At 38.3% G+C, this 24,983-nt stretch overlaps 1 protein-coding gene across 2 annotated transcripts in view; it reads right to left on the bottom strand.

Moving 5' to 3' along the window:
- Window positions 1-3,520: 3,520 nt before the first annotated feature.
- Window positions 3,521-24,983, bottom strand: part of Papss (3'-phosphoadenosine 5'-phosphosulfate synthase) — a 49,303-nt gene continuing 27,840 nt past the window's right edge. For both annotated transcript variants that reach the window (XM_089736814.1, XM_028171978.2), the window contains exons 4-14: window positions 24,312-24,449; window positions 22,124-22,243; window positions 19,813-19,953; window positions 18,595-18,657; window positions 16,828-17,067; window positions 12,102-12,257; window positions 10,995-11,100; window positions 10,143-10,285; window positions 9,261-9,422; window positions 7,650-7,758; window positions 3,521-6,704 (exon numbers count right to left, since the gene is read on the bottom strand). In XM_089736814.1, the coding sequence (XP_089592940.1) occupies window positions 6,595-6,704; window positions 7,650-7,758; window positions 9,261-9,422; window positions 10,143-10,285; window positions 10,995-11,100; window positions 12,102-12,257; window positions 16,828-17,067; window positions 18,595-18,657; window positions 19,813-19,953; window positions 22,124-22,243; window positions 24,312-24,449 (1,488 nt within the window). In that variant the 3' untranslated portion in view covers window positions 3,521-6,594. The remainder of the gene's footprint in view (window positions 6,705-7,649; window positions 7,759-9,260; window positions 9,423-10,142; window positions 10,286-10,994; window positions 11,101-12,101; window positions 12,258-16,827; window positions 17,068-18,594; window positions 18,658-19,812; window positions 19,954-22,123; window positions 22,244-24,311; window positions 24,450-24,983) is intronic.

The following is a 24,983-nucleotide window of genomic DNA, read 5'->3' as shown; positions in this document are numbered from 1 at the left end:
CTACAATATTTAATGACTGTATTGATGGTGGTGTGTTTCCTGATCTAATGAAATATAGTAAAATAATACCGTTATTTAAATCTGGTAGTACTTTTGACCCCTCTAACTTTAGGCCCATTTCAGTACTACCTACATTGAGTAAAATTTTTGAAAAAATTATTCTGGAACAACTTTTGAACCACTTCAATTCCAATAACCTGCTTCATAACCAACAATATGGATTCACTAGAGGTCGGTCAACTATTGATGCAGGTGTAGATCTCATTAAAAATATTTTTCAGGCTTGGGAAGAGTCGCATAATGCCCTTGGGATTTTCTGCGACTTATCTAAAGCTTTTGATTGTGTTGAGCATAATACATTGTTGAGGAAATTACACCATTATGGTATTAGGGGCGTTTCATTAGAACTTATTAAATCTTATTTATCCGGAAGAATCCAAAAGGTAGACGTTAAAGGAACGAGATCTTCCGGTGTCTTACTTAATATGGGTGTTCCTCAGGGTTCCATATTGGGTCCCTTCCTGTTTCTTGTATATATCAATGATTTACCTAAGTTTATTGAAACCCGTCACGAGGTCGTATTATTCGCTGATGATACATCATTATTGTTTAAAATTAAACGACATTTGGAAGATTATGACGATGTGAATGATGCTATCTCGCGCGTGGTACATTGGTTTAGTGTTAATAATCTGTTATTAAATAACAAAAAAACAAAATGTATAAAATTTACCACACCTAATGTTAGACAAGTTGACACTAATATTACTGTAAGTGGAGAGACACTGGAGCTTGTGGATTCGACAGTTTTTCTTGGTATAACAGTTGATTCTAAGCTGCAGTGGGGTCCTCACATATGCAAGTTAGCGAGTAGGCTTAGTTCTGCAGCGTTTGCGGTAAAAAAATACGAATGTATATTAATGAAGATACGGCACGCTTGGTTTATTTTAGTTATTTTCATAGTGTTATGTCCTATGGCATTTTGCTATGGGGCAATGCTGCCGATGTCGAAACGATTTTCATCCTGCAGAAGAGGGCTATTCGTGCTATTTATAATATGCACCCGAGGGAATCCTTGAGGGACAAGTTTAAGGAAATCAAAATTCTAACTTTAGCGTCCCAATACATTTTTGAAAATTTATTGTACGTGCGTAAAAACATTGAAGAATTCCCCAGAGTCTGCGATTTGCACAATGTGAACACTAGGAACAAACATAGGCTTGCGTTGCCGGCGGCTCGAATTAAGAAAATAAGCAACTCTTTTAGGGGGCTGGGTGTACAGCTTTTCAACAAGATCCCACTAAACGTTCAACTACTACCTGTTCATAGATTTAAGAAAACTGTTAAGGAACGTCTGTGCAACAAGGCATATTATAAAGTTAAGGATTATTTACTAGATGGCACTACGTGGGAATGAGGCGCTCGCTCCTGGCCTTTTCATTTTTCATTATTATTATTATTATTTTAGACTTGTTTTTTCTTTTATTGTGAATATTTCTATTTATTTAAAAAAAAAGAAAATATTTGAGAAAAAACAAAAAGAAAAAAAAAAGCCCGCTGAGTTTGTTTCGCCGGTTCTTCTCAGGACTGTGGCTTTTTTTGGAACCGGTGGTAGAGTTAACATTGTTATTTGTATTTTGACATTCAACAAGTGTGTCATACTGACATCTAAGTTGAAATAAATGATTTTGAATTTGAATTTGAATTTGGTGAGGGTGAGGCGCGACGGCAGGGGAAATCGTATCGAGCGCGTTATTGGTAGATCAGTCGAACCTTGCGACCCGCACCGCGCCCTCGTTCCGCTTGCTCCCAAAAGTACGCTTGCGTACAGTGAAAAGTCTATCATTATTAATCGTTAAGTTATTTGTTATAATTGCTTGTTGACTTTGTTGCCATTGCTATTTGTTGAGTGTTTGTTGATTTTTTATAAAAAATACACTATGCTGCGAAAAACTGGTGTAGTATTCAAAAGAAAGGGTAGAAAAATTGTGTACGACGTATATTGCTTCATTATAAAACATCCGTGAGTACTGTTAGGTGCATTATTAACGAAGCTAAAGGCTCTGGCTTGCTCGTCGTGTTTCGGACTCCGGGTAAGAAAAGATCAGGGAAGAAGAAAGTTACCGGAATGGATAGTTTCATTCAATCTGTAATATAAAGATGTAATCATAATAACTACATAACAAGCAGCGAAACTCCGTACCGTAGAAAGGCTTCGAAAAATTTAAAGAAGATATAAATTTTAATGGCTCGGTATGAAGTTTACGACGAATTATGAAAGAGCTAGGCTTCAGATGGAAAAAAAAACAGAAAATAATCGGAAGCTGGTAATTGAAAAAAGTTACATTCGATTACTACGAATCGAATATCTTCAAAATATAATTAATTATAGACAAAAAAGTAGACCGAACCGACCGAGTTGTAAACTACACCGATGATCCCTATGTCGACTCATCACCATGATAGCAACTCGGGTGATAAAAACAGTGATGATGATGGTCAAGATTATGATAACGAAAATAAAATTACAAATACCAGCTTCGCTTCAACTGAACCAAGACCTGGCAACAGCTCTAGTTTTGACTTAATAGAAGGAATATCTATTTTACCCCAAGATTAAATTATTACAATTATTAACCTATATTTTTTGTTGATGTTCTCATAAATATATAAATAAATACATATGTTGATTTTAATAATTTAATTGCATTATGACGCAGAGTAAATAATGTTTTTGCACGTGAGTGTACCATGCGCAAACTTACCCCCACTACGTCAACAAATGCTCAAGAAGTTTGCCGGCTATTATATCAGTAGTTATAAATATTTTATGAACAGATACGAGTAGATGGGTTATTTTATTAATATCCTGAAAAGCACCCCACGCTTTTTTACAATAAAATCCTTTTTTCTTACACTATTTTTAATTCAAATTTATTAAAATTTATTTTCTATTTCTTAGTTGGATTTTTTATAAAAACGTATTTCGTTAGTTTTTTTAAACATTTTTTCATTTTTTAGTTGAATTTAATATTTTTCTTTTTTTTTTGATATTGAACTTTCATCGGTCCTTAATAAGTATACCAAATTTCGAGTTAAGCCGACGTTTTGAAGGGGGTCAAAATCATGTTCAAAGATTCCGTTACAAACATACATACGTCTGAAGCTAATAAAAGCGTATTAAAAAAGTGCACATGAAAAAATAAACTTTATTAAAATTACTCAAAACTCTGTTTCCAACGTGATAAAAATCTGCTCTGCTCTCCGAGCCGGTCTGTGTGAACGGACCCTTAAAGCCTCTTCGACGTGTAAGAGCTTCTGTGCGATTGTAGCGTTCATAATATCCATGGGCGACGTTAATACAATTAGCCATGCTCGAACATATTACAGAAATGTTTCCCAATTTCCTTAGGAGCGAACAACCCTCCAGTAATTATGTTTTTCTTTCTTTTTCGATTATCGATATTGTGAATCGATCTTAAAATAAATGTTTAAGTTAACCTAAAAATAACAAAACCCGTTTAAATTTAAGTCGTTTATTTTCAAATATTAAATACAGCTTTACAAGCACCATAATTTATTTTAACAAATCGTAAATTAAAATACTCAAATAAGTGTCCCACCACACTTAACAATATGTTGTAGAATTGTTTATATTACATACATACATACATAAAAAAAATATATATATCAAAGCAAAATAATATCAAAATAAATTGCACAAAAACATTTCGTAGGAATGCTTAGTTTAACAAATAATCTTACGAGTACAATAGTCAACAGGAATGTTAAACAAATCAGATTTCATTCACAAATATTGCAGTGATTAAACACTATGTACCTTATAATTTATTAACAGGAAGAACTTCTAAAATTTTATATTTACAATACTATTTTTTAGAATTCGTAAAACCTTTTCGCGCTTAATAGATAAACTTCTTTTCAGAATGCGTAACAATCCGACTGAATTTAAGGATTAAAACTAGCGATAATATTGTACTTGTATTTTCAACTGTACCTAGTACTTGAGTTTAAAATCTACTGTTTTTTTTTCGTTTATCATTTCTTCTATCAACCATCTTCTTCATATATCGACGGTAAAGAACCGTTCCTAAACCGAAGACAGGCGGTCGTGTTAGTATTTACACTGCACGCAATGGAATACAAATATACCATCGACCGACATACGAGGTCAACATTCTCATACACTGCGTTCACTGATCGTGTTTTACGAAACTCGAACTGAAATGACGAGCATATCTATGATGTTTTTATTCCTTTATTACTTGCTTAAGATAACGTTATAGTATTATATTACATTAGTAAATAACTAGATGTGCCGATAACTCTCCGTCGCCCCAAACCCGAGTTTTAAGTAGTGAACACGAATAATCACATAGTGAAATCGAGATTTTACTTTCATTCACATTCTTATTCGATTCATTACCGAATGGATTGAGATGGGCCGATTCAACGCGCTCAATTTAAATATGTTTTTAATACATATTTATGTGTAATAGCTTGTGAATTAACCGCATGAGATCAAATTTTGACAGTTGTTATTGTCATTTCAGGGAAGGTTTCCGTTATTGTACCACCAGCGTAGGAACGTGCGAATGAAAATATCAAGAAACGTTTGCATCGCATGTTATACATCGTGAGTCACAGGGAACCGGATTACGTGTTAGCAAAATTAACCGTAGGTAACGAGAGAGGGAAGGAGAAAGCATACGGCCTATCTAATGGCGAGTGATTACCATCAATCGCGGGCACTGGCAATGTCGTTAGCACGATTCAGTTTTACTTCATTATCAATAGTATATTGTGTTTTTTTTTATTGCTTAGATGGTTGGACGAGCTGGTGTAAGTGGTCTACAACGTAAATGCGCCATCCACCTTGAGATATGAGTTCTAAGGTCTCAGTATAGTTACAACGGCTGCCCCACCCTTCGAACCGAAACGCATTACTGCTTTACGGCAGAAATAGGCAGGGAGGTGGTACCTACCCGTGCGGACTCACAAGAGGTCCCACCAACCAGTCTCAATTATATTTCTATCGAGTAGGGGAAATAGGGTTGTATGGCAACCCCGCAAGTAAATTTAGTTCGGAGCATTACCACTAATAAATCTTTGACGTATATGACTTGAGATAAGGTCCGATATCTATGTGGTGTGGCAATAGCCTCTTTTAAATTCATTCTAATATAGATAATAATTATTATTCGATGAGGACACGCGCATCTTTCTTCGCCTTTTTCAACGCAGCTTAGGTTTAGAGCGTGTGCTCTTGTGACGGTTTCTTTGTGGACTACAATAAGGCGGTTAGCACAGAAGTGGCCTAAGCATATCCATAGTATGGAGATAATGAGGTTTGAATTTACTTTTACACTGTTTCGTAGGCAAATACAATGCGCGCAAAAATAATGTTTACAAAGCCATCTGTTATCTATGGGTAAAACTACGGATTGCCCGGTTTTGCATCAAAATTTATTATGTTTTTAATAAATTACAATATTGCACGAATATGAAAAATTGTGGCTTAGGCGACTTTTGCGCTGGCGGCCTCAAATCTTCTAAGAAGACATAAATTGTTGTTATGTTAAAAACTTCTAGTATTTTATTGCTATATAAGCAAACATTCAATAAAATTAGAATATGTAAAGTAGTATTCTATAATATCGCCAAAAAAAAAAAGCACTACACTACCCCATATTCAAGTTTTCAATATAAAATATAATATAATTATAGCTTAGATCACACAAACGCTTTGGGTTTGGTTTAATCTCCTAAAATACTTGATTACAAATGTGTGTATCAATAAATTTCACCGTATGCTCTATATAATAAAATTCGCTTCTGTATTCAATACTGAAATCGTAGAAGTGATCGACATATAATATACAATAAATTAAAATGTGTAATGACTAATGCAAAACAGCCGAATTATTCTAATGATACTGTTATTTTTAAAGAATCAATTAAGGCGCTGTCTAATCACAAAATGAACCGAACGTTTTTTTTCTTTTTCTTTAATTTGAATTATTAATATAAATATTAATTATTATGTTAATATATTATATAAAATAGTAAATATTTTAACATAATACTTTCTTAGATTTCCGCTAGTGGTGCACACAACTCTGAGTATGATGTGGTCACGTAGACTATAAAGCATTCGAGATGAATAATAAAATAGCATAACCACAAAAAAATAATAATGCGAAATTAAAACTAAAAGTAAATATCTATTTATTACGTGACGTAGTTATGAATTGAAAACCACAAACTATTGTTAGTACAGAAGAAAAATAAAAACAATTCCAATTGTTTGTACTTTCCAAATCTCAGAATCACGAAGTGCTTCAAAATTTCAATGATACCATTTTTGGTAAATTATATTATCAACATTTATAATTCTAAGTCGCAAAATTAGTGATATGCGATTTTCGCTTTTACGTTAAGGCCGCTAAGCCATTACAAAGTTCATTTCAAATCGTGATCAGAGAGCGCCTTTTGTTAATTCTGTTTTCACTATCCGCGATTTAACGGATCAACGGGGGATCATCTTATGAACTACGTATTTGTTTTCGTGCGTTAATTCGTATCCATTTTGGATTTCATCGACTGGTAGTATTCGGCGAGAACGTTCCAGGCGGTCGGCGCCATGAAGCCCCTCGGAGGCTCCTTGCCGGCCTTCGCGAGCCCTGCGGACGAACAGACAATAGACTCCCACATTTAGGGTCCGTTCACACACACCGGATCGGAGAGCATCGGCCCGGTTATTTCTTTTCACACAGACCTGATCGTATCGATTGTACGTTTGGAATTAGCTGGGGCTGAGCCGCCAACTATTTCACATAGACCGGCTAGAAGAAATCTGAAAGCGGATGCGCACGCAATCCGAGTGGATCGGCTCCTCTTATTATTTCACACGGAGTGCGTTCAAACATTCTTAATGACAAAAAAGTGCACATACAAATATAAACTTTACTACGATTCCTGAAAACTCGGTTTCCAGCCTGTTAAAAATCTGCTCTTCTCTCCGAGTCGATCCGTGTGAACGGACCCTTATTGTATCGAGGGCAGCCGCCGGCCATCTTTCTTGCTTGCTCCACCCTCAGAATTCAAACGCACTAGTACTTCGTGGCTTAAATCAGGCTAGTATAAAGCTTTGCTTATCAGTGCCAATAAGACACTCTAAACGTCGTCGTTATGTTTCATTATATCGAGGGGTGATAGGCTATTTGGTTTAAGCGATATTTCGCTTAATACGCGGCATTTATCTTTGTGTCTATTTTGTGTTATCTTTGTGTAACAGCATCAACAGTTCGATGTTTTTAATTGAACTTCAACTAAGTAATCCATTGAAATAGCTGAGAATTTTATCAGGATATTTTTCCCCCCCTCGACATCTATAAATGGATTCCCCAACGTTAAAAAAAATGTATTTTTTCCAAATTTGTAACTTTAAATTGTTCTCCTGTAAAGTAGCAAAATATCGCTTAAACCAAATAGCCTTGAAAGGCTATTTGATAAGGGTGAACCCCTCGATACGTTCTTGAATTGTCTTCCTTTACAAAATTGTACGACATCTTTCAATCAGTGCAATAAGTCAGCTGACGGGTCTGGTCGTGTAAGCACCAAGTTACCTCTCATCCTCGTTCCGGATATGAAGTCGAAGTCCTCTTTGCGCGTCGGGTCGAAGAACGCCATCTTACCCACCGACGTGTCGTAGGCGGCCACGCGGAACGGAATTATCTGGAATCACAATAACACACGCGACTTGTTTATGTCCTACCTAAGCCGATAGCCTTGAGAGGCTATTTCAGCTTCTCCTTGACGTGTAGGTGAGCTCACGGGGCTCAAACTGGGAATATTACAAACACTAGCCCTAGCAAAAGCAGTGCTTCGCAGAATCTACCACCGGATCGGAAACGCGACCCACTGAGAAGATCCGGCGAGAAACTCAGTGGGCTGTGTCTGCGTGTTAATTCACTCGTCGAGTCCTTCGTCGCAAGCGACGGGTTCGACAAAGCGATATTTCACCGCGAGGTTTTTATACCTCGCGTATTAAATTCCGCGATCTTAATTACACCTAGTACGCGCACTGCGAATAAAATTTCGTATTATTTTGGTCAGTTTAATTCAGTTCTCGGCTAAGACGCACGCGTAAAATGGACAGCCGAACTAAAATTTTAATTTATCTAATACTAAGGCGGCGTAATAGACGTATCAAAAGATGTCATGAATATTGGATTCACCCATTTGCGGCATTGAGACCCATGAAACTAAGCGAAACGCGCGAATTTTATTCCGCATTGCAAACATAGCCATACTCACTTTACAGGGTACAAAATATTCGCGCGGAAATAAATTTCACCGCTTCGCATTCAAGTTTGCATCGAACCACAGACTTTTTCCCGGATGATTTTTTTTACTGCCAGTATGGCTACTTCTATAGGATTAAATCGTGTTACAGATTAACGAGAAAAAAAAACGTGCGGCGAAATATCGCAGTGCGGACAAGGCCTAACACTTTACTAGTTCCGCTGCGATTTGAAATCTAATGAAACGAAAACAGGACACTAAAAAGAGATAAGCATAGAACTACTACAAGATTTGACCTGCGAGAGAATGAGATGAAATTGAATTATGAACGACTAGCGACCCGCCCTCGCTTCGCTTCGGAAACATTAAAACACACATGAAACCAAAAAAAAAAAAAATAAAAAAAAAAAAAAAAGTAGCCTATGTTCATCAGGGACAATGTCGGCTTCTAATGGAAAAATAATTTTTCAAATCGGTCCAGTAGTTTCGGAGCCTATTCGAAACAAACAAACAAACAAATCTTTCCTCTTTATAATATTAGTATAGATTTCACGGTTAGCGCGTCTCATGGATTTGATTTATTTACTTTTTTTTATTTTTCTTTTGAAGGGCAACAAACACTAGTGGAGTCTGATGTTGAATGGTTTCCGGCGCTCGTGATACATTAAACACATGTTCACCTATGAAACAAATCTATACAAATAAATAAAATTGAAGTGTCCCTTTGTAATATTAAAATAACCGCTTTTTACTACATGCACATGAATTTATATACGTTACATATACCAAAATAACATTTTTTACAATGTTTGTCTGTTTGTTCCGGCTAACTCGGGAACGGCCGGACCGATTTTGACGAGACTTTCGCTGGCAGATAGCTGATGTAATTAGGAGTATGGTGATGATCTCGAAGGTCGGGTAAGCGGCCGTACCTCCAGGTCGTTGAGTCCGGGCGCGACCTTGAGCAGCATGGCGCCGTGCCGCGGGTCGTAGAGGTCGCCGTCGCCGCGCGGGTGCGGCAGGCCGGCCGGGTCGCGCCCCACTATGTAGTGGTTGGCGCCGGCGTTCATGCGACACTTGGCGTGCCACTGCACCTGCAATAGACATGAGGCGTATTTACGCTACCAGCTCTACACTTCGAAGTACGGCGCCCTTGGTACGAGCAAAAAATACTTGCAAGTATATATTACCGGTGGTAGGACGTCTTGTGAGTCCGCACGGGTAGGTACCACCGCCCTGCCTATTTCTGCCGTGAAGCAGTAATGCGTTTCGGTTTGAAGAGTGAAGCAGCCGTTGTAACTATACTTGAGATCTTAGAACTTATATCTCAAGGTAGGTGGCCGCATTTATGTTGTAGATGTCTATGAGCTCCGGTAACCGCTTAACACCAAGTGGGCCGTAAGCTCGTCCACCCACATAAACAATAAATAAATAAAATATGAAAATCCTGCATAGAAAAATGATTCATATCTTATTAGGAATAAAAAACACAATCGGATTTGTGAATAAAAAAAATCTTTGACCTTTAAAGTATTTTTTATTTGTACCATTTTGCTCTTGAAATTGATTTTGATTTTGCTCTTGCTTTTGCCTTTGAAAAAAATTTACTTATTGGTTGAATATAATGTACTGGTATAGCTTATTTAACGGAATGAATGATAAATCCTTTTAAATGATATATACATGGAAAGGTACATAGCACCGTATTGCGGCAATTTTCTACGCGGTTTGTGGCATCATCTACGCTGGCTGTTCTCTCCACACTCTGTACACGACTCTTACAACAAACTAGCTACGGACTAAAGTGTATTTACCTCAGTGGGTCCGGCGTACATCATAGGGGACGGGAAAATGGCCAGGACAGTGGAGTTAGGATCCAAGACTCCCTCCTTTAGCACGGCTTTGTGTTGTTTTATTCTCACTTCTAGAGGCACGTCGTCGTCTTTCGTCCAACCACCTGTGTAACATTTAATATAAATTTGTAGATTCCGCACCAACCACTAGGCAAAGGTAGCAAAAAAAAAATTTACATTCACAGAGCAACTTCAGTATTCAGTAGTATATGATATGCGGTATAAGTAACGACATCTGTCGTCAAAGAGAGAAAACGGAAATAGGATCAGAAATAACTTATGTTCTGCAATTTTTTATTTATTTACGCCCTGGCAATAAGACCTTAAAGCCAAGTCTTTGTATTATGTTATAATATGAAAAATGATATAAAGATATAGATAAAGTTGAGGCTTTAATCAATTGTGATTAATTTAATGAAACGAGATAGTGATGAAATCAGTCTCAGTAAAATAGTGGTTAATAGCTGAAGCTTTTCAGTGGACTTTTTGGAAGAACCCGAGAAGATACGTGCGGCGATTTTCCCAAATTTTTGGGCTTTTACAGAGGCTTAACAATTAATAGACCACCGTTATGACACATTTAAAATTAAATAAAAACTAAATTAACAAAATAAAACAAATCACAGAATTGTTCACTTGTTCGCTGAGTTTCTAAAACATTGTAGACATCACCACAAGGAATCGTACAAGTGACTTGTGACAGTCTACCTTAATTATCGTAATAATTAAATTGAGTTTAAATGAGCATCTCGGTGAATAGTTTTCATTTATCTCTAGCCCCAGTTCGTAACAATATGAAATGTTTGAGCATACCGAGCGGATGTAACAAGAGCACGGGTTTCTTGAATCCTCTCTCGACCAGTTGCCGCTGCGTGTCCTGCATCAGCAGCGCGTGTCCGTTGTGAATCGGGTTCCGCAACTGGAAATTATAAACGAAAAAATCACATACAGTAACCAAAATATCATATTCTTTTGTTGACTGTACAAAATACTTTTATGGACGTAGCTGTTTAAAAAAAAAGGCGTATTCTACTACATTTAGTACAATTTAGAAAAAAGAAAAAAAAACATTTAGGATTGGACAGAACCTCCGGATTTAGGAGATGGAATGAGAATGAATGAATACCGGTTTCTAAGATATGTTGTATTGTTGATTTAGCAGTATAGAGTTTATAGAGCATCTTATTTTATGACCTGGTAACTGAGACCTTTAAGTCATGTCTTATTTTAATGTATATTCTTAATTTTATGAAAAATGATATTATGGAGTGAAATGAAACGAAAATGATTAATTTGAGACATTAATCAACTGGGATGAAATTAAATGAGATGATATGAGATGAAATCTAATCTCAGTAAAATGGTGGTCATTTACTAAGATTTTTTCAATGGACTTTTTGGAGGATCCCGAGAAGTTACGTCCAGCGGCTTTGTTTCATTTTCCCACATTTGTGCACTTTTACAGATATTAAACGGTTAATAAACCACCATTATTACACATTTAAACCCGAAGAAACACTAAATAGACAAAATAAAACAAATCTCACAACTTCACTCCTCGCGTTCCCGCCAAAAAGTCCAAAATCCAAACGATTAGGCATAGTGTTGCCAGTTTTGATTACTATAATCGTTACCTAGAACGCGAACACTAATCTTTATAGAGCATCTGTTATAGTATAAATCCAAACGATTAGGCATAGTGTTGCCAGTTTTGATCACTATTATCTTTACCTAAAACGCGAACACTACTAGTCTTTATAGAGCATCTTTTATAGTAGAAATCCAAACGATTAGGCATAGTGTTGCCAGTTTTAATTACTATAATCTTTACCTAGAACGCGAACACTGGTCTTTATAGAGCATCTGTCATAGTATAAATCCAAACGAATAGGCATAGTGTTGCCAGTTTTTAATCGTTACCTGGAACGCGAACACGGCGTCAGCCCCCAGGTCCTTGAACTTCTGTCTGAGCTCGTTGGGGGTGAGGCGGTACGAGTCCAGGCCGTCGTTCCAACGGATCCGCTCGAACACCTCCAGGGTGCCGCCTACCAGCCAGTCACCGGAGTCTTTGATCATCTGCAAACATGTTCGTTTTTCTCATAGTCATTTTGTCTAATGATTTAAAAACGTGACATTTAATTTAGAAAAGGGGCACGCAAGCAACGGCTACGCGATCCAGTTATCGTTAAGTTGTCTTTGCAGTCCACAAACATCACAAAGCTCTAGTTCGCTCGAAATATCAACCCAGAGCTATTCCAATACCCTCTTTGCTGTACCTTCACCGTGTAAGTTTCTATTCTAGCGACATTCAGAGGTCATACTATACCGGGCGAATAGGTGAGCTCACGGCTGCTCTAACCAGACGACGTTGCTATCACTAACCCTAGTAAGGGCAGTGCTTCGCAGAATCTACTACCGGATCGGAAACGCGACCCACTGAGAAGATCCGGCGAGAAACTCAGTGGGATGTGTCTATGAGTAAATACGAGCCCTACGTCGCAAGCGACCGGTTCGACGAGAACGATGACCGGTGCTTGAGGTACCTAAAAGCACCGTTAGTGGATCGGGAGGATCCGAAATGACGTGTTTAGGGCGACGTCGACTGTTTACCATTCGGTCCGCAGGATCGGGTATGAGCGTGCAAGTCGTACGTTTAGTACATACTTAGAAAATGTTGTATCTCTCTACACCAGGCCACGATTTACATTTCGTATCTTAGGGTGGGCGTTCGGATAGACTTTGAAATTGATTAAGGTCCAGGTAGAACGCATTTGTTTTGACAACGCACATCACGAACTCGGCTAGGACTGATGTAGGGGTGTCACCTTTTTTCTATGGCATAGGTTGGTGGACATAGCCCACATGGTGTTTACCAGAGCCCATAGACATCTACAACGTAAATGCCGCCAACCACCTTGGGGTATGAGTTCTAAAGTCTCAGTATAGTTAAAACGGCTGCCTCGCCCTTGAAACCGAAACGCATTACTTTTTCACGGCAGAAATAGGTGCCGTGGTGGTACCTACCCGTGCGGACTCACATGAGGTCCTACCACCAGCAATTACGCAACTTACAATTTTGAGGGTTCGATTTTTATTACATGATGTTATTCCTTCATCGTGGAAGTCAATCGTGAACATTTGTTGTGTACGTATTTCATTAGAAAAATTGGTACCCACCTGCCGTATTCAAACGTCGTTGCATCGCTAGATACGAATGCACCGGACGTCTTCTTTACCTTTAGGTCACGACGATTTTTAACTACCCACTTCTACCTATCTACAGTATAAAAAAAGTGTGTGTGTCCGCTCCGACGCACGACTGGAGTTTACTGGATATAAAAAATTAAACGAAACAATACGAGAAATAGTTCTATATTACGACAACACGATACACTACAGATTATTAACAAATTAACGAGACACAAAACAAACGACTAACAAATATATGAAAATACAATAATGAGAGAAACGCGCGATCAGTACGAGGCTTTGTGGCGGACTGCCGGCGCAGCAGCCCGGCGTCACCTGCGATAACGCGGCCGCGCGTTGGCTCCTGATTGGCGCGCGCACGCATCACGCAATCAGGAGCCAATCAGGCGCATAACGCATTTCGTGTGACATGCTAGTACGATTTTGATTGGCGCGCGCACGCATCACGCAATCAGGAGCCAATCAGGCGCATAACGCATTTCGTGTGACATGCTAGTACGATTTTGATTGGCGCGCGCACGCATCACGCAATCAGGAGCCAATCAGGCGCATAACGCATTTCGTGTGACATGCTAGTACGATTTTGATTGGCGCGCGCACGCATCACGCAATCAGGAGCCAATCAGGCGCATAACGCATTTCGTGTGACATGCTAGTACGATTTTGGTCCCCATAATTTTCATACCCCGGGCCTATATATGTAAATCGATTCTAAAGGAGTAAACTCCAAAAGTGTGTGTGTCCGCTCCGACGCACGACTGGAGTTTACTGGATATAAAAAATTAAACGAAACAATACGAGAAATAGTTCTATATTACGACAACACGATACACTACAGATTATTAACAAATTAACGAGACACAAAACAAACGACTAACAAATATATGAAAATACAATAATGAGAGAAACGCGCGATCAGTACGAGGCTTTGTGGCGGACTGCCGGCGCAGCAGCCCGGCGTCACCTGCGATAACGCGGCCGCGCGTTGGCTCCTGATTGGCGCGCGCACGCATCACGCAATCAGGAGCCAATCAGGCGCATAACGCATTTCGTGTGACATGCTAGTACGATTTTGATTGGCGCGCGCACGCATCACGCAATCAGGAGCCAATCAGGCGCATAACGCATTTCGTGTGACATGCTAGTACGATTTTGATTGGCGCGCGCACGCATCACGCAATCAGGAGCCAATCAGGCGCATAACGCATTTCGTGTGACATGCTAGTACGATTTTGATTGGCGCGCGCACGCATCACGCAATCAGGAGCCAATCAGGCGCATAACGCATTTCGTGTGACATGCTAGTACGATTTTGGTCCCCATAATTTTCATACCCCGGGCCTATATATGTAAATCGATTCTAAAGGAGTAAACTCCAAAAAGTGTGTGTGTCCGCTCCGACGCACGACTGGAGTTTACTGGATATAAAAAATTAAACGAAACAATACGAGAAATAGTTCTATATTACGACAACACGATACACTACAGATTATTAACAAATTAACGAGACACAAAACAAACGACTAACAAATATATGAAAATACAATAATGAGAGAAACGCGCGATCAGTACGAGGCTTTGTGGCGGACTGCCGGCGCAGCAGCCCGGCGTCACCTGCGATAACGCGGCCGCGCGTTGGCTCCTGATTGGCGCGCGCACGCATCACGCAATCAGGAGCCAATCAGGCGCATAACGCATTTCGTGTGACATGCTAGTACGATTTTGATTGGCGCGCGCACGCATCACGCAATCAGGAGCCAATCAGGCGCATAACGCATTTCGTGTGACATGCTAGTACGATTTTGATTGGCGCGCGCACGCATCACGCAATCAGGAGCCAATCAGGCGCATAACGCATTTCGTGTGACATGCTAGTACGATTTTGGTCCCCATAATTTTCATACCCCGGGCCTATATATGTAAATCGATTCTAAAGGAGTAAACTCCAAAAAGTGTGTGTGTCCGCTCCGACGCACGACTGGAGTTTACTGGATATAAAAAATTAAACGAAACAATACGAGAAATAGTTCTATATTACGACAACACGATACACTACAGATTATTAACAAATTAACGAGACACAAAACAAACGACTAACAAATATATGAAAATACAATAATGAGAGAAACGCGCGATCAGTACGAGGCTTTGTGGCGGACTGCCGGCGCAGCAGCCCGGCGTCACCTGCGATAACGCGGCCGCGCGTTGGCTCCTGATTGGCGCGCGCACGCATCACGCAATCAGGAGCCAATCAGGCGCATAACGCATTTCGTGTGACATGCTAGTACGATTTTGATTGGCGCGCGCACGCATCACGCAATCAGGAGCCAATCAGGCGCATAACGCATTTCGTGTGACATGCTAGTACGATTTTGATTGGCGCGCGCACGCATCACGCAATCAGGAGCCAATCAGGCGCATAACGCATTTCGTGTGACATGCTAGTACGATTTTGATTGGCGCGCGCACGCATCACGCAATCAGGAGCCAATCAGGCGCATAACGCATTTCGTGTGACATGCTAGTACGATTTTGGTCCCCATAATTTTCATACCCCGGGCCTATATATGTAAATCGATTCTAAAGGAGTAAACTCCAAAAAAACTGTTATGTGTCTATAGCTTTAATATTTATCTATAGTTTTCATTTGATATATTTCTTAAAAAATCACCTTCATATAAAATTTTATACGAAAATGTTTTTACTCGTTAATTCAAAATAAGAGTTTTTGCACGTAGCAGATTTTGATTTGACAGCGACGACACGATGAAATTATCTTTCGATTGACCTGGCGGGTGATCTTGTGTAGTTTGACGGTCCCGAAGGTCGGATAAGCGGACATACCTCTAGATCAGCGGTCGTGGAACTTTTTTAATTATTACCCCAAAATATTTTTTTGTAAATAAGAACAAAAAAAACGAAATTGCTTCTTTTTAGCATCTTTCATATTAGAACGCCCATAATAATTTTGAAAAGAAAAAAATGGCCAAAAATTTAATTTAAACATCATTTATTCAAATTATCGATGTAATATCTAGTAATACATAGCGGCAAGCCAATCGCAGCACACGATGCCTACAATAAAATACCTCAATCACGTGAACTTTGTGTTTCCAAACAATGTGTTCTATCTCATTCTCTCGCCGGCTGAATCCTATACATTTATGTGTTTATGTCTTGATGGATTTATTTTTTCGTTTCGTTTCATTTCGTTTCATCGAGTTGGAAAATCACAATTCTAAAGAAGTTTCACTTCAATATATACTTTTTACTCACAAAAGTTTTATTTTTACCTCCCAAAATTACATTTTATCCCATTTGGGGTAATTTACCCCGGTTCCCCGACCGCTGCTCTAGGTCGTTGAGTCCCGGCGCGACCTTGAGCAGCATGGCGCCGTGCCGCGGGTCGTAGAGGTCGCCGTCGCCGCCTACCTACCTTGATGTAGGGGTGTCCGGCGTTGTATATGCCGAACTGCCGCGAGCACCGCTCCTCCTTCCGGTGCGGGTAGAACTCGGGGCCGCGCAGCACGGCGAGGGGCCGGCCGCCGCGCGTGAGGGCCACCGCCGCCGCGCCCGCCAGCCGCTCCTTCAGCTCGGCCGACACCGGCAACACCACCGGCACCGACTGGTTCACCAGCGACCCGTCCGGCAGCGTGACGCAGTTCGAATGAAGCGCCTGATATATATTTATTACACTTCATGTAAAATTTACATTGGCGGACTTAATGCCTAAGGCATTCTCTATCTGTCAACCAAAGGTAGTGCAGAGTAAACAGTGGTAGGTGCAATGAAATTTATATTAAGTTACAAATACATACACAAAAAAGTATATACATACATATATAGACAATCACATATACCTATATATAAATACATACATATATACATATAATAGTTTATACAGTATTAAAAGGAATATATTAATAAATTTCCTAAGAAATAACTTCATCTTAATAAGTTCATGACGATTCCGATATGATATTCTGATATGGTGAATGTACATTGTTAATTCCATTGTACTCCACGTTATACTAATCTATATATTAATACGTGAAGCAAAAACTTTGTATCCCTTTTTACGAAAATTGCGCGGACGGAGGAGTATGAAATTTTCCACACTTATACAGAATATAGAGAAGAAGTGCACAATGCCAATATTTTTTTAAAATAATGCATAATAGATATATTAAATCAATAAAGAAAACATTACACACACTACGTACCATGTATTTGACGCACACACGCATGCATACTATTTATTTGTTCTTGACGTCTGTTGTCAAATTGAGATTAAATATTGTTTGTCTTTATTAATATTTTTTATAATGTAGTCTTGGCGAAATTTGTGATCATAGAAGTATAAAATATAATCATAATAGTGTACAAACTTACAATTCCAATTAATTACAGTCGAATTTCGACTACTGCGCGACCTCTAGGACGATTAAACGTGTATAAGTCGAAACAGAATTTACATAATTTTTCGATGCATTTCAGTGGAACATTTATAAAACCGTTTATAAAAATGTAAGATTTCAAAAAAAAAAAACTTTTTTATTATTCAAAATTAATGCTTTCTAGTGTAGCCGAGAGTAAAAGCGACTATTTATTAAATCTTTATTTACCGTTCTTTTTTTAATTTATTAACTCCACCCACTAATTCATATCGCATAAGTTTCAACACTAAATTAAATAAAACAAATGAAAGCATAACATGAATATAATATATATAGTGTCCATAGTTATAAAACACTACAAATTATTAAGTGAGTGACTAAACTAGTGAAACAGAGGGAAGAACAAATTTTATTTAAGTTTTATTTCTTGACTCACACTTCATTGTACACGAGATGATAAAGATCAGTAAAGTAAAAACACAAAGTACCAAACACAGTACTATCACTACCGACTATCTTTTTTATTGCTAAGACGGGTAGACGAGCTCACGGCCCACCTGATGTTAAGTGGTCACCGGAGCCCAGACACATCAACAACTTAAGCTTATATTTCTTCAATTTTTATCTGCCAGAAAACAAAAACATCAGCAGCTATAGCGGGCTATACACTATCACAAACATACACATAGTTTATCATATGCATGTTATCGTTTGTAAATAAATAATTCATGTTTAATATAATTCATAAATAATTCATAATCAAAATAATTCATATTCAAAATTAAAATAATTCATAAATAATTCACCTGTAAGTACTCGGTTTCCCTCATAAATCCCTTTAAAGGATACGCCCATCCTTCCGATAAAACCTAAAATAAGAGAAAAACTCAGTATAATATTTACTAACGTTATGTACGTACATACTACGTCCTACATTATACATGTAATTAATTACGAATGCAATGACACATACATTTTAATATAAAATTTACCAACTCTAGAGTTTATTAACATCTGCACTTTATATCGTGTGGATGAGGCCCGCGGTCAGCAATACGATGACAGACAGCCTATCATCTTCTATCCTTATAGAGTAAGATCCCAGGGCCCCCAGACGTCACGTATTTTCTGACGAACGAAATGTGGCCGATTGCGTAGTGTTAGTATGTACTAAGAACGCATGCCTACCTGCTAGCTTGCTTAGACGGCCAATTTTCAGGTATCAGGTACTCAAGGTACATAAAATCACGTAAAATCACGTATTTTCTGAAAGCTGATTTTTACGTAGGTATATTTTAGGCAATATCCTTAAAAATAAATCGCTAATAGTCCCAGACACTTTCCGTCGGCCGAATTGCTTTGCAGACGCTTTAAAGGGCCAATCATCCCCTAAATTCAATTTAATACCTCTGTGGATAAGAGCGCGAGGGCATTATCCACGCGCATGAGACTGAGTGAGACATGTATTAGGATATATTGACTTCTCTGTCTCTTTATCTCTCTCTTACAGTTAAATTTCTAAATTCGAATTTCTGTTCTTAATAAATTGTAGTATATATTTATTTGATCTAAGAATTTATTTCAATTTCTACAGTAATATATGTAGTCTTTGTAGTATGTACTTATAACTTAGTCAACTCTTTGTGTTGTTAGTAGTTTTGTTCAATATACAGACACACTGAATCCTCATCAGGCTCATCATAGCTCAGGCGGGGTGCGTTACGACACTCAGCAATGAGCCAATGATTAAAAGAGAAGTTTTCTTCAACATACAGAGAGACATTAGGAATTCTAGACACAGCCCACTGAGTTGCTTGCCGGATCTTCTCAGTGGGTCGCGTTTTCGATCCGACGGTAGATTCTGCGAAGCACTGCTCTTGCTAGGGTTAGTGTTAGCATCACTCCGGTTTGAACCCCGAGAGCTCACCTACTAGTTAAGGTTACGCTGAAATAGCCTCTCTAGGCTATCATCAGCTTAGGTAGGAAAAATTTTTCCAGTTTTACTAATAAATATATTGGTTTACCTGAACCCATTGCAAGTCTAGTGTCGTCAGTTCAATCTGTGGTAGCCGGGCCGCCTCCTCGATGGCGCTGGTGAGCCTGTTCCCGTGGATGAAGAGCTCTTCAACTCCAGAACGGTTGCTCTCGAGGCTCGGAATGATACCCTGTGAACGACAATCAAAGACACTCCAACCAAGCTTAGTTTAGCTTAGGAGCTTACATAAGCACGTTGTGTCTGTGTGTCACACACATTACCTACGCTCTGTTGAAACTCATAGTTATGACTAAGAAATATAAGCTTATTTTTTTTTTTTCTTAAGCAATGAAATTAATATCAAATTTGCTCAATTTGCTCTGTGACCTTGTTATTTGGATAAGTGTTTTTAATAATATTATAAGATGTTTTAAAGGCGTGATATATACAGTTTGATATATTGATATAATTTTTTCACACGCACACAAGCTATGCAAAGTGCGTGAGTTAACAAAACAAATCGAGTGGAAAATTTTTGAAGAAATTAAAATTTATATAACTTGTAGCTATACGATTTCATTTCATTGGTCATTTACATGATCAGCACTAAATTTTTTTACAATATTACTCTGCATGTTTTAATTCAGATTGCACCAATCAAAGCGGGTAATCAAAACTCGAATTGGATAGTGTTTTCTAGACTGGGAAAGCGAGCGAGCGACTTTAAATCAGGATAAAATAACAGACGTCGGACTTCATATATTTTTGTTGTGATATAAGGTTCAAGCTTAAATTGTATAGGGTTGCCCGATCCTTAGAGTTGAAATACATGGCGGTGGAAGTATGTATCTACGTATGTATTGATAAGGATCAGTATCACAATAACTGCGGTTTTTAAATTTATTTGAATTTCTGATATTTTTTACTGGTGGTAGGACCTCTTGTGAGTCCGCGCGGGTAGGTACCACCGCCCTGCCTATTTCTGCCGTGAAGCAGTAATGCGTTTCGGTCTGAAGGGTAGGGCAGCCGTTGTAACTATACTGAGATCTTAGAACTTATATCTCAAGGTGGATGGCGCATTTACGTTGTAGATGTCTATGGGCTCCAGTAGCCACTTAACACCAGGTGGGCTGTGAGCTCGTCCATCCATCTAAGAAATAAATAAATAAAAAATATGATTATAATTATTATTCGATGTAACTCTTTCAGCGTATAACAGCGTTTATTCATTAGTTACAATGTTAGTATTTAATTTCAACATGATTCTAAAGTTTAAATGCGATTTACATGATATGATCGCAACTCTAATCCCAAAAAATAATCAAAGAAAAGTTGATTTAATTACTTCGTACTGTAATGTGACGATAACGTATTCATAAGATGTTAACTATAAGGCAATATTATTATTTTTAATTAAACATACATACATACACTTTGATGATCTTGATAGGGAAATACAAAGAAATAATTAGTAAGCGACATGGGGGCCCTGTATTATTTTGAAATGCGTGTACAGCACGTGTACAGTTCTGACGTCATCTTCCTTTTTTTACATTCAATATTCCCGAAATAACATTAATAAGGAATCAGGAGCACTACCCCATCACTGGGTCCGTCAGCAAATGGTTTTGAATGATGTGAGTGTGTGATGAGTGAATGATTTACACTTACTCCGGTATTAACTTAACCTGTAGCTAATTAATTCATCGTCTGATTTACACACCGGATATAAAAAAATATTGTGACATTACAACTCAATCCAATTAACGACTAAATTGAATTTATTGATTTGGAACGTGTTCACGTAGCACGCGATATATTTCAATTCGCTTTCAAAGTGGATCCTATTACTACCCTTACTCCTACCCTTAATTATTCGCTGGGAGGGGGATATTCCAGATCTCGCAGACGAGTAGATGAGCTCACGGGTTCAACCTAATAGAATTTGCTAACACTAGCCCTAGCAAGAGCAATGCTTCGCTAAACTGGTGGCAGGACCTCTTGAGAGTCCGCACGGGTGGGTACCACTACCCTGCCTATTTCTGCCGTGAAGCAGTAATGCGTTTCGGTTTGAAGGGTGGGGCAGCCGTTGTAACTAAACTTGAGACCATAAAACTTATATCTCAAGGTGGGTGGCGCATTTAAGTTGTAGATGTCTATGGGCTCCAGTAACCACTTAACACAAGGGCTGTGAGCTTGTCCAACCATCTAAGCAATAAATAAAAAAACCGCCGGATCGGAATCGCGACCCACTGAGAAGATCCGGCGAGAAACTCAGTGGGTGAAAGCGGTTCGTTAATCATCATATGACAAAACGTAAAATGCTTAGTGCGGTATTATGAAACTTCGATTGCACTTACCTGGGACTCCAGCAGTCGGATGACGTCCATTGTGGACTCCACGATGCTCCGTCCCACGGTGGACACGATCAGCTCAGGGGCTTCGGGACGCTCATACTCCTGGGTTATTCCCGTGAAACCCTAAACGGATTTAATAAGGAAAATAACACAAATTGACTATATTTAGGCTGAGAAACTCATCACGTGATATCAGATGTTTATAGTGTCAATGTCGTCGTGGCCTAAAGGATAAGACGTCAAATGTACTTACACGTACCGATCTATGCGACTGTGTCGGTGTTCGAAACCCGCAGGCGGATACCAATTTTTTACCGACTTCAAAAAAAGAGGAAGTTCTCAATTCGACTGTATTGTTTTTATATGTTTGTTACCTCATAACTTTTGAGTGGGTGAATCGATTTTGATGATTCTTTTTTTATTAGAAAGCTGACGCTTCCCGTGTGGTCAATTTAGTCCATTTCTCATAATGGTATCCATGAGAAAATTATATAAGTCTTAAATTTGCATTAAGTAAGTGCGCGAAAAATAGATGAATAACTCATTAACCCAATATCAGGCCAACCAATTTCGATGATTGTTGTTTTTAGTGTATATTAATTTGTTTTGGAATATCTTTTTTTTTTCTATTTGAAGTCGGTTTTTGTTAAAGCTTTTCTATTTACAATTATTTATTCTAATATATGTTTTTATATTTTTTTATTGCCCGTGTAGACAAACGAGGATACGGCCCACCTGATGGTGAGTGGTTACCGTCGCTCAGGGTTGTCAGCAATGCCAGGGGCAGAGCCAAGCCGCTGCCCACCATTAAGAACTTTCCACGAGCCTCGTTTGAAGAAGGACATGTCATACCGCTCGGCAAAAACACCGTGGAGGTGATAAAATACATACTTAACAAGTGTTACTACGTTAAGATTGTCACGATGAAGGAATAACGTTGTGTAATTAAAAACGAAGCCAGTAAACATTGTAATTTACGTAATTAATATACAATTGAACACTAGTCATAAGTCTCAAAGCGAGTGGCGACGTTCGAGTTGTGGTGTGTCTATAGGTTCCGGTAACCGCTTAACATCACGTGGACCTTAATCTCGTTTACATGTGTAAGCGATTAAAAAAAACTTCGAACATTTTATTATGTAAGATCCGAGTTTCAATTTTAACGTTTACGGCAGACATGACCACCGCTGGATTATAGTTTTATCATGAAAATTTCCGTAATTTAATTTTCAACAAAACTAATTAATTGATAGACTGATTATTTTTTTTGCACTGCAAACCTTTGAAACATTCAACTCATTTTCTTTGCGCCCACAAAGGAGGAAATCCCGAGAGATTATTGTCGTTATGGAGATAGTACGATACTCTGACAACCGGCTAAAGGTATGTTCAGACCATATTTCAGGTTCGGGAAAATTTATTCGAGACCTTTATGGAACGACCCATGAAATATATTTAATTTTAGAAACTAATTAAGTATTGCACTATGATTGTTTCACAAGTCGTCATAGCCAAGAACTCCGCGGGCGGGTACCGTTCCATGGCGTTGTTATCGTAGCAGCCTAGATTCTCGGAAGACCTTGGAAGCTTCTCGAATTTTTTCCCGTTCCGACGAAATACATGTATATCTAGTATGCCTGCATGCAATAAATAGTACTACCACTTGTGTACTTCGTACTCGATAAACAAACACAGTCGTTAAAATAAATTTGCTTTTTTTTTTTTTAAATACTGTCGATGTTCAAATCCGCAATCGCTAAACCTTATCAAGTTTGTCACTGGAGTTTTACATGAAAAAATTATGACATATTTTCCTTGTGCAAACAAAAGTGTGTTAATTTATATATGTGCGTTAAAAAACATTTCTAGTATATATATATTTTAGTGGCTTTAAAAAAACACACGAGATTGCCTGAAGATTTTTGACACTGTTTGTAAATTCTACTGGACTCTTCAAAAACGGGAAACATTCTTTCTTTCTTCTTTGACATCGTGAAAAACGAGACGTTTTACAATTTGTAATATGATTCCTGCTAATTCCTTTAAAGTAACTGTTAAGAGGCTTAAAAAGTTTAATAAAAAAAATCAGAAATGGGTTTATAGAAGAAGGCAGCAGCTTTGCTGACGTCCGCGACTGGGCAATATTCTTTCCTAGGCAATTAAAAAAGAAACCTGTGTATAATAGGCTTACCTTAATCTGGCCGTCTCTTGCTTTTTTATAAAGCCCTTTAGTGTCCCTCTGTTCGCATACCTCCAAAGGAGTATCGATGAACACTTCGAAGAACGGTAGGTCGGAATCCGTGTGGATACGACGGGCCACTTCACGATCCTATAAAAATATCGTTTTGTTTTGAAACTTTCAGTTACACGCCAACAAACATACATAACAAAGCTAACTAGAGGTGCCGTAGTAGTCAAAATTCGACTATAATTAATTGGAATTGTAAGGTTGTACACTATTATGATTGTATTTTCAACGCCAAGACAACTGTAACACTATAGAAAAATATTAATAAAGACAAACATTATTTAATCTATTCTCAATTTGATCACAGACGTCAAGAACAAAAGTTTGACAATAAATAAATAGTATGCATGCGTGTTGCGTCAAATACATGGTAGTGTGTGTAATGTTTCCTTTATTGATTTAATTTATTTTTTAGGAATAATTCTAAAAAATATTAACATTCTACACTCCTTCTCTATAAGTGGGAAATTCATACTCCTCCGTCCGCGCAATTTTCGTAAAAAGGGGTACAAAGTTTTTTCTTCCCGTATTAATATATAGATAATAACATGTTAAAATAATTTTTAAACCTACTAAAATAACATTTTAATATAAAAAAAATCCAGCCCTGTTTAT

The sequence above is a fragment of the Bombyx mandarina genome, chromosome 22 (genome assembly GCF_030267445.1).
Source record: "Bombyx mandarina strain Sakado chromosome 22, ASM3026744v2".
In the NCBI taxonomy this organism is placed as follows: Eukaryota; Metazoa; Arthropoda; class Insecta; order Lepidoptera; family Bombycidae; genus Bombyx; species Bombyx mandarina.
The sequence above is the reverse complement of the archived record's forward strand: the minus strand, read 5'-3'. Positions and strand labels throughout refer to the sequence as shown.